Genomic DNA, 24,650 nt, shown 5'->3' with positions numbered 1-24,650 from the left:
ACTTTCTCATTTTCTGTATGTTTTTAGGTCTTTATCTTCCTTCCTTCGGGGAATCTCCCCATGCCAAGCACCAATCCCAAGAGGAAGTTTGGATAGAATGCTGCATTGCAGCCTCTTCAAATCCCATCCAGTAACTAAATACTTAGCTGTGCATTTGAATGATAATTGACAACTAAGCATCTGACTTACCTCCTACAAAGCACTTTTCTTCATTTGCTGCGATCCCAATTGCCTGATCTGAGGTCTCTACCTACTGTGTGAGGAAACAGATGCAAACCCGTATCTTTCCATTTAGCATCAATATAAAAACCGGTTAGTTCACTGCATCACGTTAAATCTCAGATTTTTAATTTAATACAGTGCTCTTTTAGTCATGCTTAAGTGTTGGTTGTAAACATATACTACTGGTATAACAAGATTATTTTTCTCAAGGACGTTCAGAATCTTTGCAATTAAGTTGTAAGATATGATTTAAAGTGAAAATGCTGTCTACATAAATACAGGGACTACACTTCATATGAAGTTAATTGCTGTGAAATGAAGTGGCAAATAATTACACACTTTCTTTATTCTATAAACAAAGTTATAGATTTTTAGATGAACTATGACAATGTGTCAAAATTATAAATGCTTTGATTTCATTACTATTACTGGCCCTAAACATATTTTTACAAGGGGGAGGGGGGGTGGGCATTGGGATTGATGGTAGTTAAGTCAGTGGACAATTAAACCAGAGCCCTAGACAAATTATCCAGAGGCATAAACTCAAATCCCACTATGACCTGATGATGATCACAAAACTATTTGCCGATTGTCATAAAAACCCATCTGGTTCACTAATGTCCTTTGGGGAAGGAAGGGGAAGTGGTGGCATAGTCGTATTGTCACTAGATTGGTAATCCAGAGACCCAGGGTAATGCTCTGGTGGCAGATGGTGGAATTTGAATTCAATAAAAATCTGGAATTAAAAGTCTAATGATGACCAGAAACCATTGTCGATTGTTGTTCACTAATGACCTTTAGGGAGGGAAATCTGCTGTCCTTACCTGGTCTGGCCTACATGTGACTCCAGACCCACAGCAATGTGGTTGACTCTTAAATACCCTCTGAGCAAGGGCAATTAGGGATGGGAAATAAATGCTGACCTAGCCAGCGACACCCACATCCCATTAATAAATCTGGAATAAAATGCTAGTCAGTCTCAGCAATGATTATTATGAAATTACTGGATTGTCATAAAAAACTTATCAGGTTCACTAATGTCCTTCAGGGGAAGAAATCTGCAATCTTTAATCTTCAGTCACCAGACACATACCAATGTCTTTGACATTTGCCCTCTTAAATAGTTAACAAGCTGTTCAGTTGTAGGCGGCTCACCATCCCCTGTTCAAGGGCAACTAATGCTGGTCCTGCCAAAAATGCTCAAATCCCAAGAACAAATAAAAAAACCAAAATTTGGCAAAATGTTAAAAGCAAATCCTATTTTATAAATGAACCTCAGACTTTTAATAAGAACTTTTTACAACAAACTGCCTGGAATTCATCTCACTCTGATGTTAGGTAACTCAGATTATGCAAAAATAACTTGTCTGTCTGTCCGTCTTCTAAGGTGGATACAAAAGATTTTATGGCACTATTCAAACAGGGGAGCTCTCTTGGTGTCAGAGTCAATATCCGTCCTTCAGTCAACATCACTAAAAATATTAAATGGTCATTAATCCCATTGGCGTTTGTAGGATCTTGGTATATGTACACTGGTTACCACAATTCCCTACCTCACAACAGTGACTCCACTTCAAAAAATACAATGATAAAAACAAAAAAACTGCGGATGCTGGAAATCCAAAACAAAAACAGAATTACCTGGAAAAACTCAGCGGCTCTGGCAGCATCGGTGGAGAAGAAAAGAGTTGACGTTTCAAGTCCTCATGGCCCTTCGACAGAACTTGAGTTCGAGTCCAAGAAAGAGTTGAAATATAAGCTGGTTTAAGGTGTGTGTGTGTGTGTGTGTGTGTGTGTGTGTGTGTGTGTGTGTGTGTGTGTGTGTGTGTGTGTGTGTGTGTGTGTGTGTGTGTGTGTGTGTGTGTGTGTGTGTGTGTGTGTGTGTGTGTGTGTGTGTGTGTGTGTGTGGTGGGGGGGGGGGCAGAGAGAGAGAGAGAGAGAAGTGGAGGGGGTTGGTGTGGTTGTAGGGACAAACAAGCAGTGATAGAAGCAGATCATCAAAAGATGTCACCAACAATAGAACAAGATATAGCACATTTTTCATTATGTAGCTTTTTTTGAAGTAACTGAAGTATACTTACAAATATTAAATGTTATGATATTTTTCTGTATGTTATCAATAATTCATTATTTTACCCATTTAGCAGCTTACATTGAAACTAAGAGCAGAATTTTAGCCCCAACATGAGGGCGGGAATAGACAGTCACATAATTCCGTGTCAACGGGTGGTGTGCTGATTTGGCGGCACTATCCCATACCCAGCCATTTTGCTGGAGGCCAGATTGGGAGGGAAGTGATATATAGTTTATTAAGCTAATTAAAAGGCCACTTAAGGCCCTCTGTGGCATAGGTAGCACAGCAGCTGCCTGGAGGCAGCCTCCTGGAGGAAGACTAGGAGGCCAGCACTCCAGGCAGAAGTTAAGGTCTAACCACCCCCCTCCCTCCCCTCAACCCCCCTGCCTATCTGGCCACAGATGCTTCCTCTACTCCTATATATATATATATATATCTATATATATATATATACCCCCTACTCCTCAAGCCCTTCCTATGGCACCACCCCATGCCCACGCAAAAGATGCAACACCTGCCCCTTCACTTCCTCTCTCCTCACCGTCCAAGGACCCAAACACTCCTTTCAAGTGAAGCAGCATTTCACTTGCATTTCCCCCAACTTAGTCTACTGCATTCGTTGCTCCCAATGTGGTCTCCTCTACATTGGAGAGACCAAACGTAAACTGGGCAACCGCTTTGCAAAACACCTGCGGTCTGTCCGCAAGAATGACCCAAACCTCCATGTCGCTTGCCATTTTAACACTCTTCCCTGCTCTCTTGCCCACATGTCTGTCCTTGGCTTGCTGCATTGTTCCAGTGAAGCCCAACGCAAACTGGAGGAACAACACCTCATCTTCCGACTAGGGACTTTACAGCCTTCCGGACTGAATATTGAATTCAACAACTTTAGGTCATGAGCTCCCTCCCCCATCCCCACCCCCTTTCTGTTTCCCCCTTCCTTTTTTTTCCAATAAATTATAAAGATTTTCCTTTGCCCACCTATTTCCATTTTTTAAAAAAAAAACCCACTAGAGCTATACCTTGAGTGCCCTACCATCCATTCTTAATTAGCACATTCGTTTAGATAATATCACCAACTTTAACACCTATGTGTTCTATTGTACTATTGTCGTTGACATCTTTTGATGATCTGCTTCTATCACTGCTTGTTTGTCCCTAAAACCACACCCCCCCCTCCACTTCTCTCTATCTCTCCGCCCCCCACACACACACCTTAAACCAGCTTATATTTCAACTCTTTCTTGGACTCGAACTCAAGTTCTGTCGAAGGGTCATGAGGACTCGAAACGTCAACTCTTTTCTTCTCCGCCGATGCTGCCAGACCTGCTGAGTTTTTCCAGGTAATTCTGTTTTTGTTTTGGATTTCCAGCATCCGCAGTTTTTTTGTTTTTAAGGATGTTATCCATGTGGTTTCCCAGAATTAAGGAAAAGTTTGCAATTAAAAAGGTAGTTAATGTGCATTTCTACCTGGAAACAGGCTGTGTGTCACATTGTCATGGAGGTGGGTGGAGCTTAGTGTGATTCTTTGTTTTGAGTTGCTCTCTGTGAATTCAATTAGTGTATAGTCAGCAAACAAGACTGTTGGTGTTTGGAAAGCCACTAAGAGACTGAATCAGGATGTGCGCAGTTCCAGCAACACTCAAGAAGCTTGATACCAGGACAAAGCAACCCGCTTGATTGGCACCCCTTCCACAAGCATTCACTCCCCCCACCACCAACGAACAGTGGCAGCAGTGTACCATCTATAAGATGCACTGCAGAAACTCACCAAGGCTCCTTTAGCAGCACCTTCTAAACTCATGACCATTACCATTATTAGGGGGAAATAAAGGGATACAGTATAGGGATACAGTAAGAACTCATTGAAGGGAATCAATACTTAAAATATCCAAGCAGGCAAAACCTGTCTGCGTAAGCAGTTAACAGTTAAAGGCTAGGCTGGACAGAGAGAAATCTAAACCTTGCACATTCTCAGGGCTTGTGAGTATCAGCAAGGCCTTACTGGACGAAGAAGAATGTAAATATGATAGATTGGGTGTTTTGGGAGTCAGACTTGAGCCTTAGGTTGGAAAACAACTAAGATTGAGCCTGTTTACAGGGATAGGGAAAGAACAGATGGTCTTAGTTTAGATACGAGGGAGGGGTCTCTGCCTGGGTGAGAAACAAATAGGGACGTACAATACATGTACTTGTCACTAGACTTGTCAGTTTAATGTAAATCTATATGTTGACAAGATCGAAATCTGGAAACTGTTCTTGTATGTGACCAATAATGTATAAATAGGATGAACATTTGTAGTTTAGCAGAGTACTGTCTCAAGCTGTATTGAGATGGTGCCCTCCTTGCAATTGCTCGAAGAAATGATTGTAACCTGTACCTGAGTCTCCTGTGGTCCGTTCATCAAAGACACCACATCACCATCTAGAAGGACAAGTGCAGCAGATGGCATAGTGGTATTGTTGCTGGACTAGTGATCCTGAGACCTAGGGTAATGTTCTGGGGTCCCAGGTTTGAATGGTGGAATTTGAATTCAATAAAAATATGGAATTAAAAGTCTAATGAAACCATTGTTGATTGGTGTAAAAACCCATCTGGTTCACTAATGTCCTTTAGGGAAGGAAATCTGTTGTCCTTACCTGGTCAGGCCTACTCCAGACCCAGGCCCACAGCAATGTGGTTAACTCTGAAAATGCTGGTGACACCCACATCCCATGGGAACACCGCCACCTGGGAGTCACCACCACTTCATCCTGACTTGGAAATATAATTGCTGTTCCTTCACTGTCACTAGGTCAAAATCCTGGAACTCCCTCCTGAACAGTACTGCGGGTGTACCTATGCCACAGGGACGGCAGTGGTTCAGGAAGGCAGCTCACCACCACCTTCTCAGGGGAAATTAGGGATGGGCAATAAATGCTAGCCCAACATCTTGAAAATGAATTTTTGAAAAAAAGATAGAGATGGTTAATAAATGCAAGCCTAACATCTCGAAAATGAATTTTTGAAAAAAAGTTGTTTCTGGTTGGGGAGTCTAGAGCCAAGGGACACAATTTCAAAGTAAGGGGAAGCCACTTAGGATCGAGATGAGGATGAATTTTTTTTTACTCATAGGTTTGTGAACATTTGGAATTCTTTACCCAGAGCTGTGGAAGCTGAGTCATCGAGTATGCTTAAAGCAGAAATTGACATTTCTAAATACCAATGACGTAAAGGGATGTGGGGATAGTGTGGGAAAAAGACATTGAAGTGGATGATCAGCCATGATCGTATTGAATGGCGGAGCAGGCTCGATGAGCCGAATGACCTACTTCTGCTGCTATGTTCCTTTTGGAAAATAGGTGTTTAAATTGAACAAGCAGCAAATGGTATTTGTTTGGTGTTTAGATTTCTAAGATAAGGAAATGAGATAGTAGTTCTGTGATTCCAAAACATGAATAGATAGATTTATCATGTTAAGATCAATAACAAATTAGTACAAGGCATGATTTGGCAGAGGTGATTGGATTGTAAATTGGCACAATCAATCCACATATGGTGAAAACACTGTTCTGAAATGTAATTGAACTGACTAAAGCGTAGCCTTTTTGAGATGCTTCTCATTATTCATATAAACAAGGAGCAGGAGTAGGCCATTTTGCCCCTTGAGCCTGCTCTGCTATTCAATAAGATCATAGCTGACCTGATTGTGGCCTCAACTCCACATTCCCAGCTACCCCCGGTATCCTTCGTCTCCCATCTTACTCAAGAATCTATCTACCCCTGCCTTAAAAATATTCAATGACCCCGCCTCCACTGCTTTCTGGGGTGAGAGTTCCAAAGATTCATGTCCCTCAGAGAAAAAAAAATTCTCTTCTCTGTCTTAAATGGGAGATACCTTATTTTTAAACTGAGCCCCCTAGTTCTAATCTCTCCCACAAGGAGAAATATCTTTTCAACATCCAGCTTGTCAATTCCCCTCAGGGTCTTACAGGTTTCAATAAGATCACCTCTCATTCTTTCCTCACAAGATAATCACCCCATCCCAGGTAACAGTCAAGTGAACCTTCTCTGAATTGCTTCTAACGTATTTATAAGGAGACCAAAAGTGTACATAGTATTTCAGATGTGGTCTTACCAACACCTCATAGAACTGTGGCAAAACTTCATTTTATATTCCATTCCCCTTACATTAAATGGCAACATTCCATTTGCTATCCTAAACATTTGATGTACTTGCATACTAACTTTTCGTGATTAATGTACCAGGACACCCAGATCCCTCTGTACCTCAAGAGTTCTGCAATCTCTCTCAATTAAAATAATATATTCTATTCTTTCTGCCAAAGTGGACAAGTTCACATTTTCCAACATTATACTCCATCTGACAAATTTTTGCCCACTCACTTAATATATCTATATCACTTTGCAGGGTCCTTATGTCCTTTATATCTTTCCTACCTATCTTTGTGTCATCAGCAAATTTAGCAACTCTACATATGGTCCCTTTATCCAGGTCATTGATATAGATTGTAAATTGTTAGAGGCTCTAGCACTGATCCTTGTGGCACTTCACTCCCTCCAGCAAGGAAGGAATGTAGGAACAGGAGCAAGTTATTTAGCATCTTGAGCCTGTTTCACCATTCAATTAGAACACAACTGATCTGTATCGTAATCTACCCACTTTGGCTCCATAATCCTTAATATACTTGCCTAAAAAAAATCTATTATTCTCAATTTTGCAATTTGAGACCCAGTTTTTTTTTTCTGGTGGAGATATTTCTAATACCCTTCATGTAAAAAGGTGTTACCTGATATGATCTCTGAATGGCAAAGCTCTAATTTTAAGGTTTTGCCCTCTTGATTTGGACTCCCCTAATGGAGGAAGCTTTTTTTTTCCCTATCTACCCTATTAAATCTTTTAACTGTTTCAAAAACCTCAATTAGATCACCCTTTAATCTTTGATATTCAAGTGAATACTTGCTTAGGTATGCAACCTGTCCTCACAATTTAAACCTTTTAATTTCAGAGAAATTCTGGTGAATTTACCCTGTACTGCCTCTACGAAAATATGTAGTCCCTAGAACTGAATACAATATTCCTGACAAAAATCTAGTCATGGCTCTATACACCTGTAGCATACCTTACATGCTGACATATTCCAGATGTCTCAGGATAAAGGCTATTTTGTTCTGTACCTGCCCACTAGTTTATAGTGATTTCTGATCTTGGACTTCTAAATCTCTGTTCATCCACTGCTCCTAGCACCTCACAATTTTCAAAATGCTCTGATCTAACTTTCTTATATCCAAGTGGATGACCTCACACACCTAGCCACAATTAACCTATCTGATATGATGCTCTTCAGAAATCTCCTGAAAATCTTTGACCTTCTGTGTGCTATACTATCAAGCCCCACTGCTCCCTGAGCTGAGACAAATGTGAGAAGTTTAATCAGACCACCAAATTGTCCCAATTCTACCTAACTATTTAATTTAGGTTAAAAGAATATGAGCACCAGGTCTGTAAACTTAACAAGTAAATAACTGCATATGAAACAAATTGTCTGTAACCAACGCTTTTATGTCTCTACTGGCGATTTTTCCCCTTTTTCTCCTGACAGGGGTTTCTCAAAGAAAGTAGGGTACAGCGATGTGACGAATAGCCAGCTAGCTACTATGACAGGATTATTGGAGTCTTACAAAACACAGGAGAGAGGGGTTTCAGGTCTTTCCTCTTTTCAGGCTAGGAGCTGATCTACTGCATTATCCTCACACAAAACTTGGCCACTTGGTCAGGAGCCAATCAAAATGCTGTTGCTAGGCAGTCCCCTCTTAAACTAGGTCTCCTTTCTAGCACCATTCTGTCCAAGCTGGCACACACTGTTCAAGGAGATAGCAACATTGGAGATTTTCTTCTTCCTGCTCCATCTCTTTTAAACCGTAGCCGTGGCAGTTTTTAAAGCCACAGTCCAATCTTAAAGCTACAGTCCAAGAAAAAATAATGTTCTCTACACTTGTTTCCTCATTTCCTTACTTCACCTTTCACCCAGTTGTTTTACATAAGCAGCACAATATGGATTCAAGAAAACTGCAAGAAAAATTGATTATTTATGCCTGAAATCACAAAAGCTGCTATCTGGCTACTTCCTGCTGAGTAAATTCAACACAACGTCAATGCCAAGGGTATATGTGATAATATATATTATCTCTAATGCTTCAGGTGTGTGCATTAGGCATAATCAGGTATAGCTTAAAATATTTAAGCACTAGCTGGAACAGTTCTATACCAGATAAAAAGAGGTGTTTCCTTTATCTGATATGCTCTGCATACTTTTCAATTGAATAGCTTTTAATACTGGCAATACAAAGCTTGTATAGTATGTACACACACAAATGTGAATCGTGAATCAATCTTATGATTTATGCTAATTGAAAATCAAATCAGCATGGATAAATAGGCATATTTCCCATATTACATCTATCCTGTTTCAACAAACCAGGAAGATCAGGTTAATAACTAGGCTTTTACATTTTAATTTCCTACAATAGTTGTAAATATATGTACAGTGTGCATATCATCATTTAAAGATTTGCAATTTGCTCCCAATAATGATCAACTCTTGAGTCCTAACTCAGTCGTTTTTAAAAAAAAAATGTTACTGGCAAAATATTTCCTCTGCACATTATGGCTTCGATATCAATCCCCATGAGTGGTGGGAAAGTGTTGTTTAGGTTAAAAATTAAAAAAAGGGAATGCATCCCCAGCCCACTAAATGCATGCCTGTTCCCATTTTCATGGTGGAAGGTTTTGTGGAATGCTAGTGTCCCACTGTGGAGATGGGGCATTTTATTAACATATTTAAGTCAGAATTTCATAGTGCAACTGGAAGCTGAACTAATTTAAGTTGTCACCTAATTTTTCCAGGGCCTGTGAAACTCTGGAGTAAGAGAGAAGCAGAAAATGCCGGCTCCAAAAGTAAAGTGCCTGTTCCAGCACTCATTGTGGGTCAGGAAAAGCAAAAGTGCTCCCCGGGCTCCTTAAAGAACGCTTTAACTTCACTTCCCACTCCTCTCTTCCTTACTCCACTCCTGTCGCGATTAGAGCTTCTCACCCGCCAACTTCATTAATAATTCCCAGGCTTCCATTCTCCTGATTGCCTCACCAACCTACCCCATCCTCACCTCAACCAAGTTCCTGATCTTGCACCCCATCTCCCCAAATGTCAGGGAACTTCCCCCATAGGTCCCTAACTGTAGCCTCTTTCTGCTAGTTTTCCCACCCAGCAACTGGCCAGCCTTTCAATTTAGCAGAAGAACATGATAATATCCTACTAATAAAGTCACAACACACCCATGTCCCTGGCCTCAAAATGTTCCCAGATCATTATCATCCTCGGCTCCTCAGATCATTATCAACATCCCTGACTTCAGGTATATAGTGGGTCTTATGTTATTGAATGCTTCCTAATTTTACTAAATGTAAAATAACTTGTCTCTCTGAACTCTGGAATAATTGTTCTGAACCTTTAGTACATCTAAGATTTCTATCTCATTTTTATCAAAATCATTGAATTTGTTTTGTTTATCTCTGGGAGGACAAGTAGTTTATGTCATCCCTTGTTAATACTTGAATTAAGTAATTGTTACTAATTTTGTTCATCTTCTGTTTCAAGTCTTTATACAGTGGTAGGTGTTGGCTACCTTCATATTGCCATAAGTGGAAAGATTTTTTTAACCGTAGTGTTAGCCTCAAAAGCTCGCTTTCATTACAGTTATGCTTTGCCTCTTTGATAGAGTCATAGAGGTCTACAGCACAGAAAAAGGCCCTTTGGCCCATTGAGTCTGCGCCAGTTAAACAAGTACCTAACTATTCTAATCCCATTTTCCAGCACTAGGCCCATAGCCTTGTACGCCATGGCACCACAAATGCACATCCAAGTATTTCTTAAATGTTATGAGGGTTTCTGGCTCTACCACCCTTTCAGGCAGTGAGTTCCTGATTCCCATCACCGTCCGGGTAAAAAAGTACTTCCTCACATCCCCTCTAAACCTCCAGCCCCTTACCTTAAATCTATGGCCCCTGGTTATTGATCCCTCCACCAAGGGGAAAAGTTCCTTCCTGTCTACCCTACCTATGCCCTTCAATTTCATACACCTCATTCATGTCCCCCCTCAATCTCCTCTGCCCCAAGGAAAATAACTCAAGTCTATCCAATCTCTCCTCATAACAAACTCTCCAGCCCAGGCAACATCCTGGTAAATCTCCTTGACACTCTCTCTAGTGCAATCACATCCTTCCTATAATGCAGATTCCAGAACCGCATGTAATACTCTAGCTGTGGCCTAACCAGCATTTTATACAGTTCTAGCATAACCTCCCTGCTCTTATGTTCTATGCCTTGGCTAATGAAGGCAAGTATCCCATATGCCTTCTTAACCACTTTATCTACCTGTCCCACTACCTTAAGGGATCGGTGGACATGCACACCAAGGTCCCTCTGATCCTTGGTACTTCCCAGGGTCCTACCAATCATCGTGTATTCCTGTGCCTTGTTTGTCCTGCCCAAGTGCATCACCTCACACTTATCCGGATTAAATTCCATTTGCCACTGATTGGTCTGTCTATATCCTCCTGTAAACCAAGGCTATCCTCCTCACTATTTACCACCACACCAATTTTTGTGTCATACGCGAATTTATTGATCGACTCTCCTACATTCAAGTCTGAATCATTTATATATATATATATATATATATATATACACACCACAAACAGCAAGGGACCCAACACCGATCCCTGTGGAACCCCACTGGACACAGGCATCTAGTCACAAAAACACCCCTCAACCATCACCCTCTGCTTCCTGCCACTCAGCCAATTCTGGATCCAATTTGCCAAATTGCCTTGGATCCCATGGGCTCTTACCTTCATTATCAGTCTCCTATGCGGGACCTCATCAAAAGCCCTGCTGAAGTCCAAGTAGACTATGTCAAATGCACTGCCCTCATCTACACAGCTGGTCACCTCTTCAAAAAATTCAATTAAATTGGTCAGACATAACCTCCCCTTAACAAAACCATGCTGACTATCCTAGATTAATCCCTGCCTCTCCAAGTGTAGATTAATTATGTCCCTCAGAATTGCTTCCAATAGTTTCCCCACCACTGAGGTTAGACTGATAGGCCTGTAATTCCCTGGTTTATCCCTTTCTCCCTTCTTGAATAATAGTACCACATTGGCTGTCCTCCAGTCCTCTGGCACCTCTCCTGTGGCCAGAGAGGTATTGAAAATTGTCAGTGCCCCTGCTATCTTCTTCCTTGCCTCACTCAACAGCTTGGGACACATTTCATCCGGTCCTGGAGATTTATCTACTTCTGGCTGTCCTCCAGTCCTCTGGCACCTCTCCTGTTGGCCAGAGAGGTATTGAAAATTATTGTCAGTGCCCCTGCTATCTTCTTCCTTGCCTCACTCAACAGCTTGGGACACATTTCATCCGGTCCTGGAGATTTATCTACTTCTGGCTGTCCTCCAGTCCTCTGGCACCTCTCCTGTTGGCCAGAGAAGTATTGAAAATTATTGTCAGTGCCCCTGCTATCTTCTCCCTTGCCTCACTCAACAGCTTGGGACACATTTCATCCGGTCCTGGAGATTTATCTACTTTTAAGCCTGCCAGGCCACTTAGAACCTCCTCCTTTTCTATGCTAATTTCTTTAATTACATCACAGTCCTTCTGCCCGATTTCCATACCTGCGTCGTCCCTCTCACTTGTGAACACTGACACGAAGTGTTAATTTAGAACCCTACCTATGTCTTCCGGCTTCACACACAAATTACCACTATGGTCCTTAATAGGCCCTATTTTTTCCCCTAGTTATCCTCTTACTCTTAATGTACTTGTAAAATAACTTTGGATTTTTCTTTATTTTACCTGCAAATGTTTTTTCATGCCCCCTTTTTGCTCTCCTAATTTCCTTTTTAAGTTGCCCCCCCCCCCCCCCAACATTCTATACTCCTCTAGGGGTTGCGCTGTTTTGAGCCCCTGGTATCAGCCATAAGCCTCCCTTTTTCGCTTTATCCAATCCTGTATTTCCCTCGACATCCAGGGTTCCCTGGATTTGTTGGTCCCATCCTTTATCTTTACTGGAATATGTTGGCCCTGTACTCTCCCCAATTCCTTCTTGAATGAGTCCCACTGCTCTGACGCAGATTTGCCTAAATGTAGCTGCTCCCAGTCCACTCTGGCCAACTCGTATCTGACCTTATTAAAATCAGCCTTCCCCCAATTTAGAACTCTGATTTCTGGCCCATCCTTGTCCTTTTAAAAGAGCACGAGGAGAGCAGCGGAGACACAGGATAAAAGAGCACGAGGAGAGCGGTGGAGACACAGGATAAACGAGCGCGAGGAGAGCGGTGGAGACACAGGATAAACGAGCACAAGGAGAGCAGCAGGGACACAGGATAAAAGAGCGCGAGGAGAGTGGAGACACAGGATAAAAGAGCACGAGGAGAGCAGAGACACAGGATAAAACAGCGCAAGGAGAGCGGAGACACAGGATAAAAGAGCGCAAGGAGAATTCCTAAAATGTAACTGGGCTAATTAGTAAGTTTGCAGACAACACTAAGGTTGGAGGAGTTGCAGATAGTGAAGAGGTTTGTCAAAGGATACAACGGGATATACATCGGTTGGAGACTTGGGCGGAGAAATGGCAGATGGAGTTTAATCCGGACAAATGCAAGGTAATGCATTTTGGAAGGTCTAATACAGGCAGGAATTATACAGTAAATGGCAGAACCCTTAAGTGCGTTGACGGGCAGAGGGATCTGGATGTGCAGGTCCAAAGGTCACTGAATGTGGCAATGCAGGTGGATAAGGTAGTCAGGAAGGCATATGGCATGTTTGCCTTCATTGGCAGGGATATTGAGTACAAAAGCTGGGAAGTCATGCTGCAGCTGTATGGAACCTTGGTTAGGCCACATTTGGAATATTGCGTGCAATTCTGGTCACCACATTATCAGAAGGATATGGAGAGGGTGCAGAGGAGGTTTACCAGGATGCTGCCTGGTCTGGAGGTTATTAGGTCTGAGGAAAGGTTGGAGAAACTCAGATTGTTCTCACTAGAGCGATGGAGGGGTGACTTGATAGAAGTTTACAAAATTATGAGTGGCATAGACACAGTAGATAGTCAGAAACTTTTTCCCAGGGTGGAAGAGTCAATTACTAGGGGACATAGATTTAAGGTGAGAGGAGAAAGCTATAGAGGAGTTGTGCAGTGCAAGTTTTTTTACGCAGAGGGTAGTGAGTGTCTGGAATTCGCTGCCAGAGGAGGTGGTGGAAGCAGGTACGATAGTGCTGTTTAAGAGACAGCTTGACAAATAAATGAATAGGATGGGAATAGAGGGATACGGACCCCAGAAATGCAAAATGTTTTAGATGACGGACAATATGATCGGCACAGGCTTAGAGGGCCGAAGAGCCTGTTCTTGTGCTGTACTTTTCTTTGTTCTTTGTTCTCTTTGTTCTTTTTCATAACAACCTTGAATCTAATGGAGTTATGATCACTATCTGCAAAATGTTCCCCCACTGATACCTCTACTATTTGCCCAGCTTCATTTCCTAAAATTAAGTAGGACCTTCTACGTACTGACTTAAAAAGCTCTCTTGGATGCATTTTAAGAATTCCACTCCCTCCAAATCTATCACACTATGACTAACCCAGGTAATGTTGGGGAAGTTGAAATCCCCCACTATTACTGCCCTATTATTTTTACACTTCTCGGAAATTTACCTGCATATCTGCTCTTCTATTTCTGACTGTTTGGGGGCCTATAGTACACTCCCAGCAATGTGATTGCTCCTTTTTTGTTTTTCAGTTCTACTCATATGACTTCATTTGACGAGACTTCTAAGATGTCATCCCTCCTTACTGCTGTAATTGATTCCTTGATCAATATTGCAATGCCCCCTCCTCTTTTACCTCCTTCCCTGTCTTGCCTGAAGACCCTATATCTTGGAATATTGAGCTGCCAATCCTGCCCCTCTCTCAACCATGTCTCTGTGGCAGCAATGACATCATACTGCCATGTGATAATTTGTGCCCTCAACTCATCTGCCTTATTCATCAGAATCCTTGCATTAAAATAAAAAGCATCCAACCTTGCCAAACTCCTTTGTGCCTTAACTGGCCTATAAGTTCTATGCCTTCCAGACTCACTTGCTCTCTCTTCTAATTTTGGCTGAGCATCTCCCCTTGCTGAACCTCCTTTCAGGATCCCATCCCCATCACAAATGTTTCCACATTTTATACTTATCTAATGAACCTTTTCCCTTATAGACTTCTAGAAGTCATTTATCCTCTTTGTTCTCTTTCATTCTCATCCAGACAATTTTTACACATGAAATCTTTATTCAGAAACAACTTCATGTTTGGCAGTTAGAAAAGAAATGCTTTTATACAGCAGCTTTTCACATCACTAAATTGCCTCAAATTTACTGATGCAGTACAGTAACTATTGTTACACAGGCAATTGTAACAATTATTCATCATTAGAACGTCTTACAAACAGCTGAATGTTGACTAGAACATCTAGGGATCTCTGTTCTCCTGTGCAAAATACCATGAGGCCTTTAATGTTCATTTACACCAATTTAACAGGAGGCAGAACCTCAGAACAACATCTGAAGTACCATATCTTCAAAAACACACCACCCTCTGAGCATTGCTTGAGGAGTCAGCCTACATTATACCCTGGTGTGGGATTCACATCTACCATCTTCTTTTAGAAATGAAAGTCCTGGCACTTCAGTCAAGCTGACACAGAAACGTTCATGATCTTTTAGTTGTATGCTGTAGTTACTTAAAAAGTTAGAACTCTAGTTTTCCAATTTTAAAAAAAATGTTTAAGGGATGTGGGTGTCACTGGAAAAGCCAGAATTTATTGCCCATCTCTAATTCCCCTTGAGAAGCCATCTTCTTGAACCACTGCAGTCCGTATGGTGCAGATATACCCACAGTGTCGGGAGAGTCAGTGAAGGGATGGTGATATATTTCCATGTTAGGATGGTGTATAAGTTGGAGGGGAATTTGGAGGTGGTGTTTGGTGATCCCATGCACCTTATAAGATGACAAATTGTGTGGATTTTGATATTTAAAGGTTAAAAAGCTTCAGTTCACAATTAAATATAATAGACTGGTCAGGATAAAATAAAATAATTGGCAATCTTTTCTTGGAGCTTTGATTCCAAGCAGTATTCTGTCACAGCTGTTTTATCATGTGTAGGGTTGTCTGGCATCAGTCAATGTTTGCACTCTGCTACCATTGTCAGAAACAATGGGGCGAATCTTCCATGGAGTGGCGATCACAATTGGATTGCCACTCTGCTCCTATTTTCCCACCTTGGTCTGGAGCTCTACATTTCTCATCCAGACTTCCAACCTGGGCCTGCTGAGAAATGTGGAGCATAGCTGTTCCTGAAATCCTTCAGTGTCTTGTAGGATTATCGGGAAAAAAAAGAGGCCACGTCTTGCCATATTTTGGTAACTTTAAACATCCCAGCCATTTTGACAAGCTAGAAGAGAGGGTTAAGTGTGTAAGTGGGCAAGAAGGTAGGATGGATTGGTTTTCGGTGCGGGGGGGGTATAGGTTAGATGTTCATGCGGTGGGGGGAGTTGGTAGGTAGTCAGGTAATGGATGGGGGCATATTTGGATATTAACAGAGCAGTCGGGGAAGTGAGGAGGTGGGGGTGTAGTCAGGTGGTTGGGGGCACAGTGGTCAGGTGGTCCAGTTGATGGTTGTAGTATACTTACCTAGAAGTTAGAACTGGTTTTAATCCCTCTAATTTTCCTGGGTAACTGTTCTAATTTTCCTGGGTAACTGTTCTAAATTGGAACCATCCATAATCTCCAGCTTTAAATTGGAATTTGAGATTTCCAGACACAGGGGAATTGCCCAATTTAAGATGAAACTTTCTACGCAGACCTTATGTAGGGACTTCCGAGGGGTTCTCCGGTATATCTTCCAGGCCATCTCCGGGTACAACCCACCAGAGAATGGAAGATCTCGGTGTATGTTTGACTAACTTTATAATGTTTAAGGTTTTCCTCTGTGAAGCAATCGTAAACTGTCTTCTCAAAACAAACATAACTTCTGGTTATAGACTAACAAATGCAAAAATGAACAACCAAACACACCAAATGTAATTATAATTATAAATCCTGTCATCTTCCACATCCAGCTGTCGATTTTACATGGGGGTGACAAACAAAGGGAATTATCCTTGTACTGGATGCATCACCTTCATCTTTTATTAAATACTTGCTGGTTGTCACATTACAGGCGATCAATGTGGGTTGTAAATACACCAATTGGTATTTAATTTCAAAGGAGCAAGTGAAATGAAGAATGCAGTATGTGTACAGATTAAAGTTAGCAACCAAATTCCTTTCATTGGAAAGGAGTTGTCAGAGAGTGCCCTTGTACCCTGAGGGACATTTAACTGGCAGCTGAATGTTAAATTAATGTTCATTCGAGAAAGAAGGAGCAGGGCATAGGTGATAATGTATATCTTATTTAGTAATCCGCACATGTCTTATTCTGGCTATAGGGTGCTGCTGCTCATAGTACTGTGAAATGCAAGGTCGCAGATGATGAGCTCACTTGCTGAAGTCAAAGAGCTTCACTTGTCTATTAAACCAGCTCATTCCTCCAAAGGGTGTTCCCAGCTTTAAGCGCTTCTTCCCAAATCCACAACCAACGTGAACAGCTTTATCCCTAAAGTCAAATTTACAAACCTTCGTAAAGATGAACCAAAAGGTCACACATGGATACTTTTTCTGAAGCTTTGGTTAACCATTCACATCAAAAACACTATTGAAGGTTTAGATCAAGAGTTTTTGTTAACTCCACATTTTCCCATTTAAGTCCTGCACATATATGTGCTCATTTCTAGATTCACAGGAACACAGCAGATTAAATATGACAAGTGTAACATAACGGGATATGTTTCACAATGATTAGAAATACAGAAATAATTTAATTTCGAGAGAGAATGTCAAATGAGTAAGCAATAAACTCCATTAAAAGAGTTGAGCCAAAAGCCTATAATAACCAATGACATAATACTGGTACAGGAAAAGCCTAAAATGATAAAATGACAATCCTGATAAGCCCAAGTCCTTAGCCTCAGCATTTAAAAGGTCGCCTTAGTTATTTCAGACAAGCTTTGTTGATTTTGTCTAGTTATTTCAGACAAGGTTTGTTGATTTTGTCTATTTATATGTGTAAAACCATTGTGCAATATAGATTGCAGACTATGGATACTACCTTTAAAACCATGGTAACACAATGATTCATTTGTCAGTAGTATCTCCGGTTGCTACGACCTGGTCTAAGCATGTTATCACTGAACAGTGGCTTCAAACTCATGTCTCAGTTATGTTATCCTGTAACACACAAAGGTGCATGAGGACAATATGTGATCACCTAACATTTCAAATAGAAGTCCACGTTATTGCTGTACACTTTGAAGTTGATTTTGCTCATACATTTGGAATATGGTGCAGCAAATGTAGTTCCTGCCTTTGGACACAAACTGCCATACAGTTGTTTCTACTCAAGAGAAAGGCTATTAAATAGTTCTGAAGAAAATATTGGTACACTTCTTTATGAAAAGTGAACTGTGGAATTTAGTCCAAGGATACGTATGTGTCCTAAATTAACATCAGTTGTTTGTTAACTCAATATGCAATATAGATCAGTGTGAATTTCCCATCTCGCATATGATAAAGGCATATATAGGTGTTTATCACTGCTCACCCTATTCACTAGGTAGTTCAATCTAAATCTCATATTTATTATTATATTTTCACCCCACAGCCAACTGGAAAAGGTTTTTCTACCCCACCAAATCATTTCCTAATTTTAAACATCTCTATTAATTCACCTGTAATCTCCCCTGTTCTAACAAAAACAGCACCAAATTTTCAAGTCTGCCAGGCAGCATCCTAGTAAATCTATGCTTCTCCATTTCCCAACATCCTTTCTAGCTGAGCTGCACACGTCAAATTGACAACAGTAATAAAAACAGGGTCGACTATGTGAAGGTTATCATCTCCCACCTGCCAAATATGTGAGACTCAAATCACACTCTACGAATGCTTTAAGTGATGCATGTTTTGACAAAAAAGGACAAATGGTGCAACCAGTGCACAGACACCAACATTGCCATCAAAGATATAATGAGTGATTGGACAGTAGAGCCCTCAGGATTCAACCTCCCTTAAACGGTGGTCTACACACAACAGGATCTGCATTCTCCTGCAAGGACATCACAGCTCTGCCTCAACTGCAATTCCAAGCCTAGCATTTGGCTGTGGTCAGCTGGATCAGACAGTTCCCCACATTGTGTGAATGAATGTCACCTACAAAAACTTGCTGCAAGATTCAAAGCAATCCACCTAATGATGGTGCGACTTGGCTGTCCAACTTGGACTTAGACTTGTAAAGCTGCAAGATGCCATAAGCATGAAAAGAAACATCCTTTCTACGTGGAATTCAAAGCAACACAATGTACTTCCCAATTGTGTTCTTACTAAGATTTTATATAGATTCACCATTATACATTGACTTTTATATTCTATATCTCTTGATACAAGACTCAATGTTCCCAAGTCCTTCGTCCCTATATTCAAATTGCCTTTTTTTTTAAAAAAAAATGGACTTTTCCATTTGAGCTATTTTGTGAAACTGAATGCCCAAATCCCTCTGCTCTTCTAGATCACCCAACATGCCTCATTAAAGGAATCATTTTTTTTTGACCACAATGTACTACCTCATATTTACTGACACTAATTTGGGTTACCCAACATGAAACGCTAGCTAACCAATAACATCTCATATGTCCAAAAACTCATGGCCAAGAGAGCCAAGATGGTACAGAAGGAAGGGCTTGAGGTCCCTGGGACATTGGGACCAACCTGCAGGAGATGGGACATTGGGACCAGCCTGCAGGAGATGGGACTTGTACAGGCCAATGGGTTGTGCCTAAACTGAGCAGGGACAAATTTCATTGTGGGGTAATTTGCTAGTGCTTTGGGGAAGTTTAAATTAACTTGGCAGGGGTGTGGGAACCAGGAGGTGATATCAGAGAGGAATACCAAGGTGCACAGAATATTGTGAGATGGAGACAGCACTGGAGTAGGAAACAGTAAGTTTTATGTGGGTTCAGAGTATGGAAGAAAATAATAAAGTCTAAATTGTGTTACCATGCATATATGTGAATGTGTGGTAAATAAGATTGGTGAGTTACGGGCACAGAGTGCCACATAGGAATATGATTTTGTGGCTATAATAGACCTGGCTCAAAGGGCAGGATTGGGTATTAAAAATTCTTGAATACAAGATGGTCAGGAAAGATACGCAATGAAGGAAAGGAGCAGGCTGGTTGTATTAAGAAGAACATGATAGTGCTGGAGAGACAAAATATCCCAAAGGGGTCAGGAAAAAAAATCTGGCTAGAGCTACAGAACAAAAAAAGTGCAATTACATTGCTTAGTGTAGTCTATAGGCCAACAACCAATGGGAAAGATATAGAGCAACAAATTTGCAAGGAAATTACAGAGAGGTGCAAGAATTATAAAGTAGTTATAATGGGAGACATTCATTATCTGAATATAGATTGGGATAGTAGTAGTGTAAAGGGCAGAGGGGGCAAGAGTTCCTAGAGCAAGTTCAGAAAAATTTTCTACAGCAATATGTTTCCAGTCCAATGAACATGGAGATACTGCTAGACCTGGTTCTTGGGAATTAGATGGGATCTGGATCAAGTGTCTGTAGGGGAACATTTTGGGGGACAGTGATCATTGTATCATAAGGTTTAGGCTGACTATGGAAAAAGACAAGAAACAATCCAGTGTAAGAATAATTAATTGGGGGAACACCAACTTCAATGGGGTAAGATTAGATATGACCACAGATATATTGGAAATCAAATGTTGGCAGGCAAAACTGTAACTGAACAATGGGGTGCCTTTAAAGCGGTAGTTTAGGCACAGTCAAGGTATATTTCCACAAAGGGCAAAGGCAGCACAAAGTTATGGGTGGCAAAAAATATAGAGATTAAGATAAGAAGAAAACAAGTGCATGACAAATGTCAGGTGGATAACAGAATTGGGAACCAGGCTGAATATAGAAGGTTCAGAGGGGAATTGAAAAAGGGATGGCAACTAACATAAAAGGGGATCCACAAGTTTTCTATAGGAGGTATAAATAATAATAGGGTAGTAAAAGGAGGAGAGGGACTGATTATGGACCAAAAATGAAATTTACACATGAAGGCAGGGGGCATGGCTAACGTATTAAATTAACACTTTACATCGGTCTTTATCAAGCAAGGTCATGGTGAAAGAGGAGGTAATTTAGACATTTGAAGGTTTAAAATTGATGAGGAAACATTGGATAGGCTGTCTACACTTAAAGTTGATAATAAGGCAACAAGACTGGATGAAGTGCATTCAGGGGCATTGAAGGAATTGAGTAGAGATTGGGGAGGTACTGGCCATAATTTTTCAGCCTGCCTTAGACTTAGGGTTGGTGCCAGAGGACTGTAAGTGCTATACCCTTGTTCAAAAAGAAACTGCAATGTTAAACCCAGCAACTACAGGTCAGTCAGTTTAACCCTGGTGGTGAGGAAGCTTCCAGAAATAATAATTCAGGACAAAATTAATAGTCACATGGGAAAATATGGATTAATAAGAGGAAAGCTAGCATGGATTTGTTGAGGGCAAACCATGTTTAATTAACTTTCTGGAGTTTTTTTGATAAGTAGTAGAAAGAGTTATGCTATTGATGTGGCATTTGATAAAGTGCCACACAATAGATTTGTGAACAAAGTTAGAGCTCATGGAATAAAGGTACAGTAGCAACATGGATATGAAATTGGCTGAGTGACAGAAAACCAGAGAATTATTAATGGATGTTTTCAGATTGGAGAAAGGTTTATAGTGGAGTTCTCCATGGGTCAGCATTTTACTCTTACTGATATATATTAATAACCTAGACCTTGGTTTAAAGGGCACAATTTCAAAATTTATGGATGATACAAAACTTGGAAGTACAGCACCATGAACTATGAGGAGGATAGTATCGAACTTCAAAAGGATATTTCATCTTATTTCATCTCATTTCTGTATGTCTTAGTTCTGATGAAGGATCATACGGACTCGAAACGTCAACTGTATCCCTCTCTGCAGATGCTGTCAGACCTGCTGAGTTTTTCCTGGTATTTTTGTTTTTGTTCAAAAGGATGTTGACAGTTTGGTGGAATGGCAGATGAAATGTGAAGTGGTTCATTTTGATAGGAAGCACATAGAGACAATATAAAATAAAGAGTACAATTCTAAAGGGGGTGCAGGAAAAGAGGGACCTGAGTGTATATGTGTATAATTCATTGAAAGTGGAAGAACAGGTTGAGAGAGCAGTTAATAAAGCATTTGGCATCCTAGATTTTATTAAAAGAGACATAGAGTACGGGAAGTTATGTAAACTTGTATAAGATGGGTTTGGACTCAACTGGAGTACTGCATCCAGTTTCAGGCACCACACTTTAGGAAGGATATGAAGGCACAAGTGAGTGCACAGAAAAGATTTAAGAGAATGGTTCCAGGGATGAGGAATTTCAGTTACATAGATAGATTGAAGTTGTTGGGACTGTTTTTCTTGGAGGAGAAGGTTGAGAGGAGATTTGATTGAGCTATTCAAAATCATGAGAGGTCTGTACAGATTAGATATGGAAAAACCATTCCCATCGGTGGAAGGATCAAGAACAGATGGTGTAGATTTAAAACAAAAACAGAATTACCTGGAAAAACTCAGCAGGTCTGGCAGCATCGGCGGAGAAGGAAAGAGTTGACGTTTCGAGTCCTCATGACCCTTCGACAGAACATGGTATAGATTTAAGGCAATTGGCAAAAGAGGCAAAGGTGACAGGAGGAAAAACTTTTTCATGCAGCGAGCGGTTAAGCTCTGCAATGTACTGCCTGAGAATATGGTCGAGGCAGGTTCCATCGAGGCATTCAAGCAGGAATTGATTATCTGAAAAGGAAGAATATACAGGGCTATGGCGAGAAGGTGGGGGAGTGGCACTAAGTGAATTGCACCTTCAGAGAGACAGCACAGACACGATGGGCAGAATGGTTTCCCTGTGCTGTAATCAATCTGTGATTCTGAAAAGAACTTCAATCCCTTCTTAAAAAGGTCGGCGGTGTAGCCAAACATGTCATTAAAAACGGACAATATCCCACGTATATGATTGAATGTAAAGAAACGTTACCATCCTAAGAATGAAATGACAATTTCAAATAGTTAGAAGTTTAACTACTATCCTTCTGAAACTGACATCGATGTCCATTTCTATTCCAAACATTTTAGACGCACTCAATCTGCAATGTTTTCCTCCATATCGTTATAATCAACTAATAAACGCGTAAAGTACTATGGATGCTGGAAATCTGACAAAAGACAGAAAATGTTACAAATACTCAGCAGTCTGCCAACATCTGTGGAGAGAGAAATAGTTAACGTTTCATATCGATAAAGTTCTGATGAAAAGTCACCGATCTGAAACGTTAACTCTGTTTCTTTCTACAGATGCTACCAGACCTTGAGTATTTCCAGCATTTTCTGTTTTCATTATCTTCTAAAGCTCGCAATGCTCTTAGGGTTTTTCCACACATATATAGGTAGAAAGGCCGGTGTCACAAACTGAGAAGATCTGATTGTGGTGGGTTTGACTAGACTCACCTCTCCCCCGTGCCCATCAAAAATCCCGAAAATGGAAGGATGACTTTTGTTCACCAGATCAGTAAGGACTTCGAATCGATCTTCCATGTGATCCCGCCTGCCTTGGATGGAATAAACAGCCACATTGTTGCTCTTGTACTCCCAGGTTTTGGAGAACTCGGCTTCCAGGACGTCTAGTCCCCCGAACCGATCATTCTGAATGATTTCCACCACTTTCCCTTTCATCATTTTCACCGCATTCTGGCTCGATTTCACTATGGTCTTTACTTCGTCTGTGTGAAAGAAATAACTCCAAAGAGCCAAGCTGATACACAATAGAAACAAAGTTTCCGGCCTCAGAAGAAAATAACGCATGATGCGGCCTAAAAGAGACAACAGAGTCATTGTATCTTCTATCATTTATTCTACAAACTTGGAGAGAATCAAACAATCAATTCACCAGCATCCTCTAAAACAGGGACCTGCGCAAAGAAGGCAGCGTCTCTGGCGTTTGATTCGTTTACAAGATGAACTGGACTCAGACAGCGAAACCCCTCCAAGCGATGATGGCAACAGAAAAAAAAAGCACTATCGCGGAGTGTGTCCTGACAGCGAACGATTTCGCCACGATAGGAAATCTTGCCTCCGGAAACCAACCACCGCCGTTTCCACAAAGATCCCTATTTATTCTGTTCCTGACAACACGATCTGCCGCATTCCCACTGCGGGAATGCCCCATCCCAAACCAAAGGGTGAACTTTTCATTCCTGCAAAACATTTCCTCTTTTTCTTCAACTGATCCTAAATGGTTTGATCATGTTATTTCCTAAATCAAGAATTCTTTCTATATACAGGGGTAAGCGACGTATCAAACAAGCCTCAGGAATTGACATGAAGTTCATTTCAGTTCGTCAATTCCCCTTTGTGTGTTTGGTAGATCCTACCTCTCAGCCTGCGAGTGAATTTGAACGGGAGGTAGGAAGGATCAAAACTCAATCATTATGAGAAAGACGCTCTTCCCATAGTGAAGTATCTAGAGCTATAGTTCATGCTGGCTAATGGATACTCTATTTATAGGAACACCCATTTCATACTTCGAAACACTTGCTCATTCCCTGTGCATTGTATCAGAGCGATGGAGGAAGGGGCGGGGAAAACAATAATTGTTTTTGATATAGCAAATCTTAAGCCTCGCATAGTAAAATAGCTAGCAAACAATGCTGAGTTTTTTTCACAAATGTAATCCTTATCAAATATTTTCGCTTCATTGCAAAAGTCTGGCCACTTTCCCAATAGATATTTCATCAATATTGATTTGAAAGTATAATAATCAAAATGTTATATACAAAATTTATTTTAAAGCTGGATGAACTTTCGACGCGCTTTCAAACAATTATGTAGTGGGGGCATAAAGTTTGGAGACAGAGTTGGGTGAGTTGATCAAAAACAGTGGAAGCTGAGAGTTTGGTGATAATAGAAATTCGATGAGGAGGAGAAAGGTGGTTCTCAAGCCCACCTCAAACACGGGAGTGATGCTACAGAACTGGAGAATTTTAGGGTAAGTAGTTAGACATGTATTAATAATTAGGTTTCT

The 24,650-nt window shown here is 40.9% G+C and overlaps 1 protein-coding gene across 1 annotated transcript in view; it reads right to left on the bottom strand.

The window, feature by feature from the left end:
- The window catches only part of ppm1lb (protein phosphatase, Mg2+/Mn2+ dependent, 1Lb), a 177,428-nt gene extending 153,654 nt beyond the window's left edge, over positions 1-23,774 (bottom strand). Inside the window, exon 1 of the mRNA XM_041182763.1 lies at positions 23,078-23,774. Coding sequence (XP_041038697.1) covers positions 23,078-23,476 — 399 coding nt within the window. The 5' untranslated portion in view covers positions 23,477-23,774. The remainder of the gene's footprint in view (positions 1-23,077) is intronic.
- Between the last annotated feature and the right edge of the window lie 876 nt (positions 23,775-24,650).

This window comes from Carcharodon carcharias, chromosome 2 (assembly GCF_017639515.1).
Source record: "Carcharodon carcharias isolate sCarCar2 chromosome 2, sCarCar2.pri, whole genome shotgun sequence".
NCBI classification, from domain to species: Eukaryota; Metazoa; Chordata; class Chondrichthyes; order Lamniformes; family Lamnidae; genus Carcharodon; species Carcharodon carcharias.
Note: the sequence above shows the minus strand (reverse complement) of the source record. Positions and strands in the feature narration are given on the sequence as shown.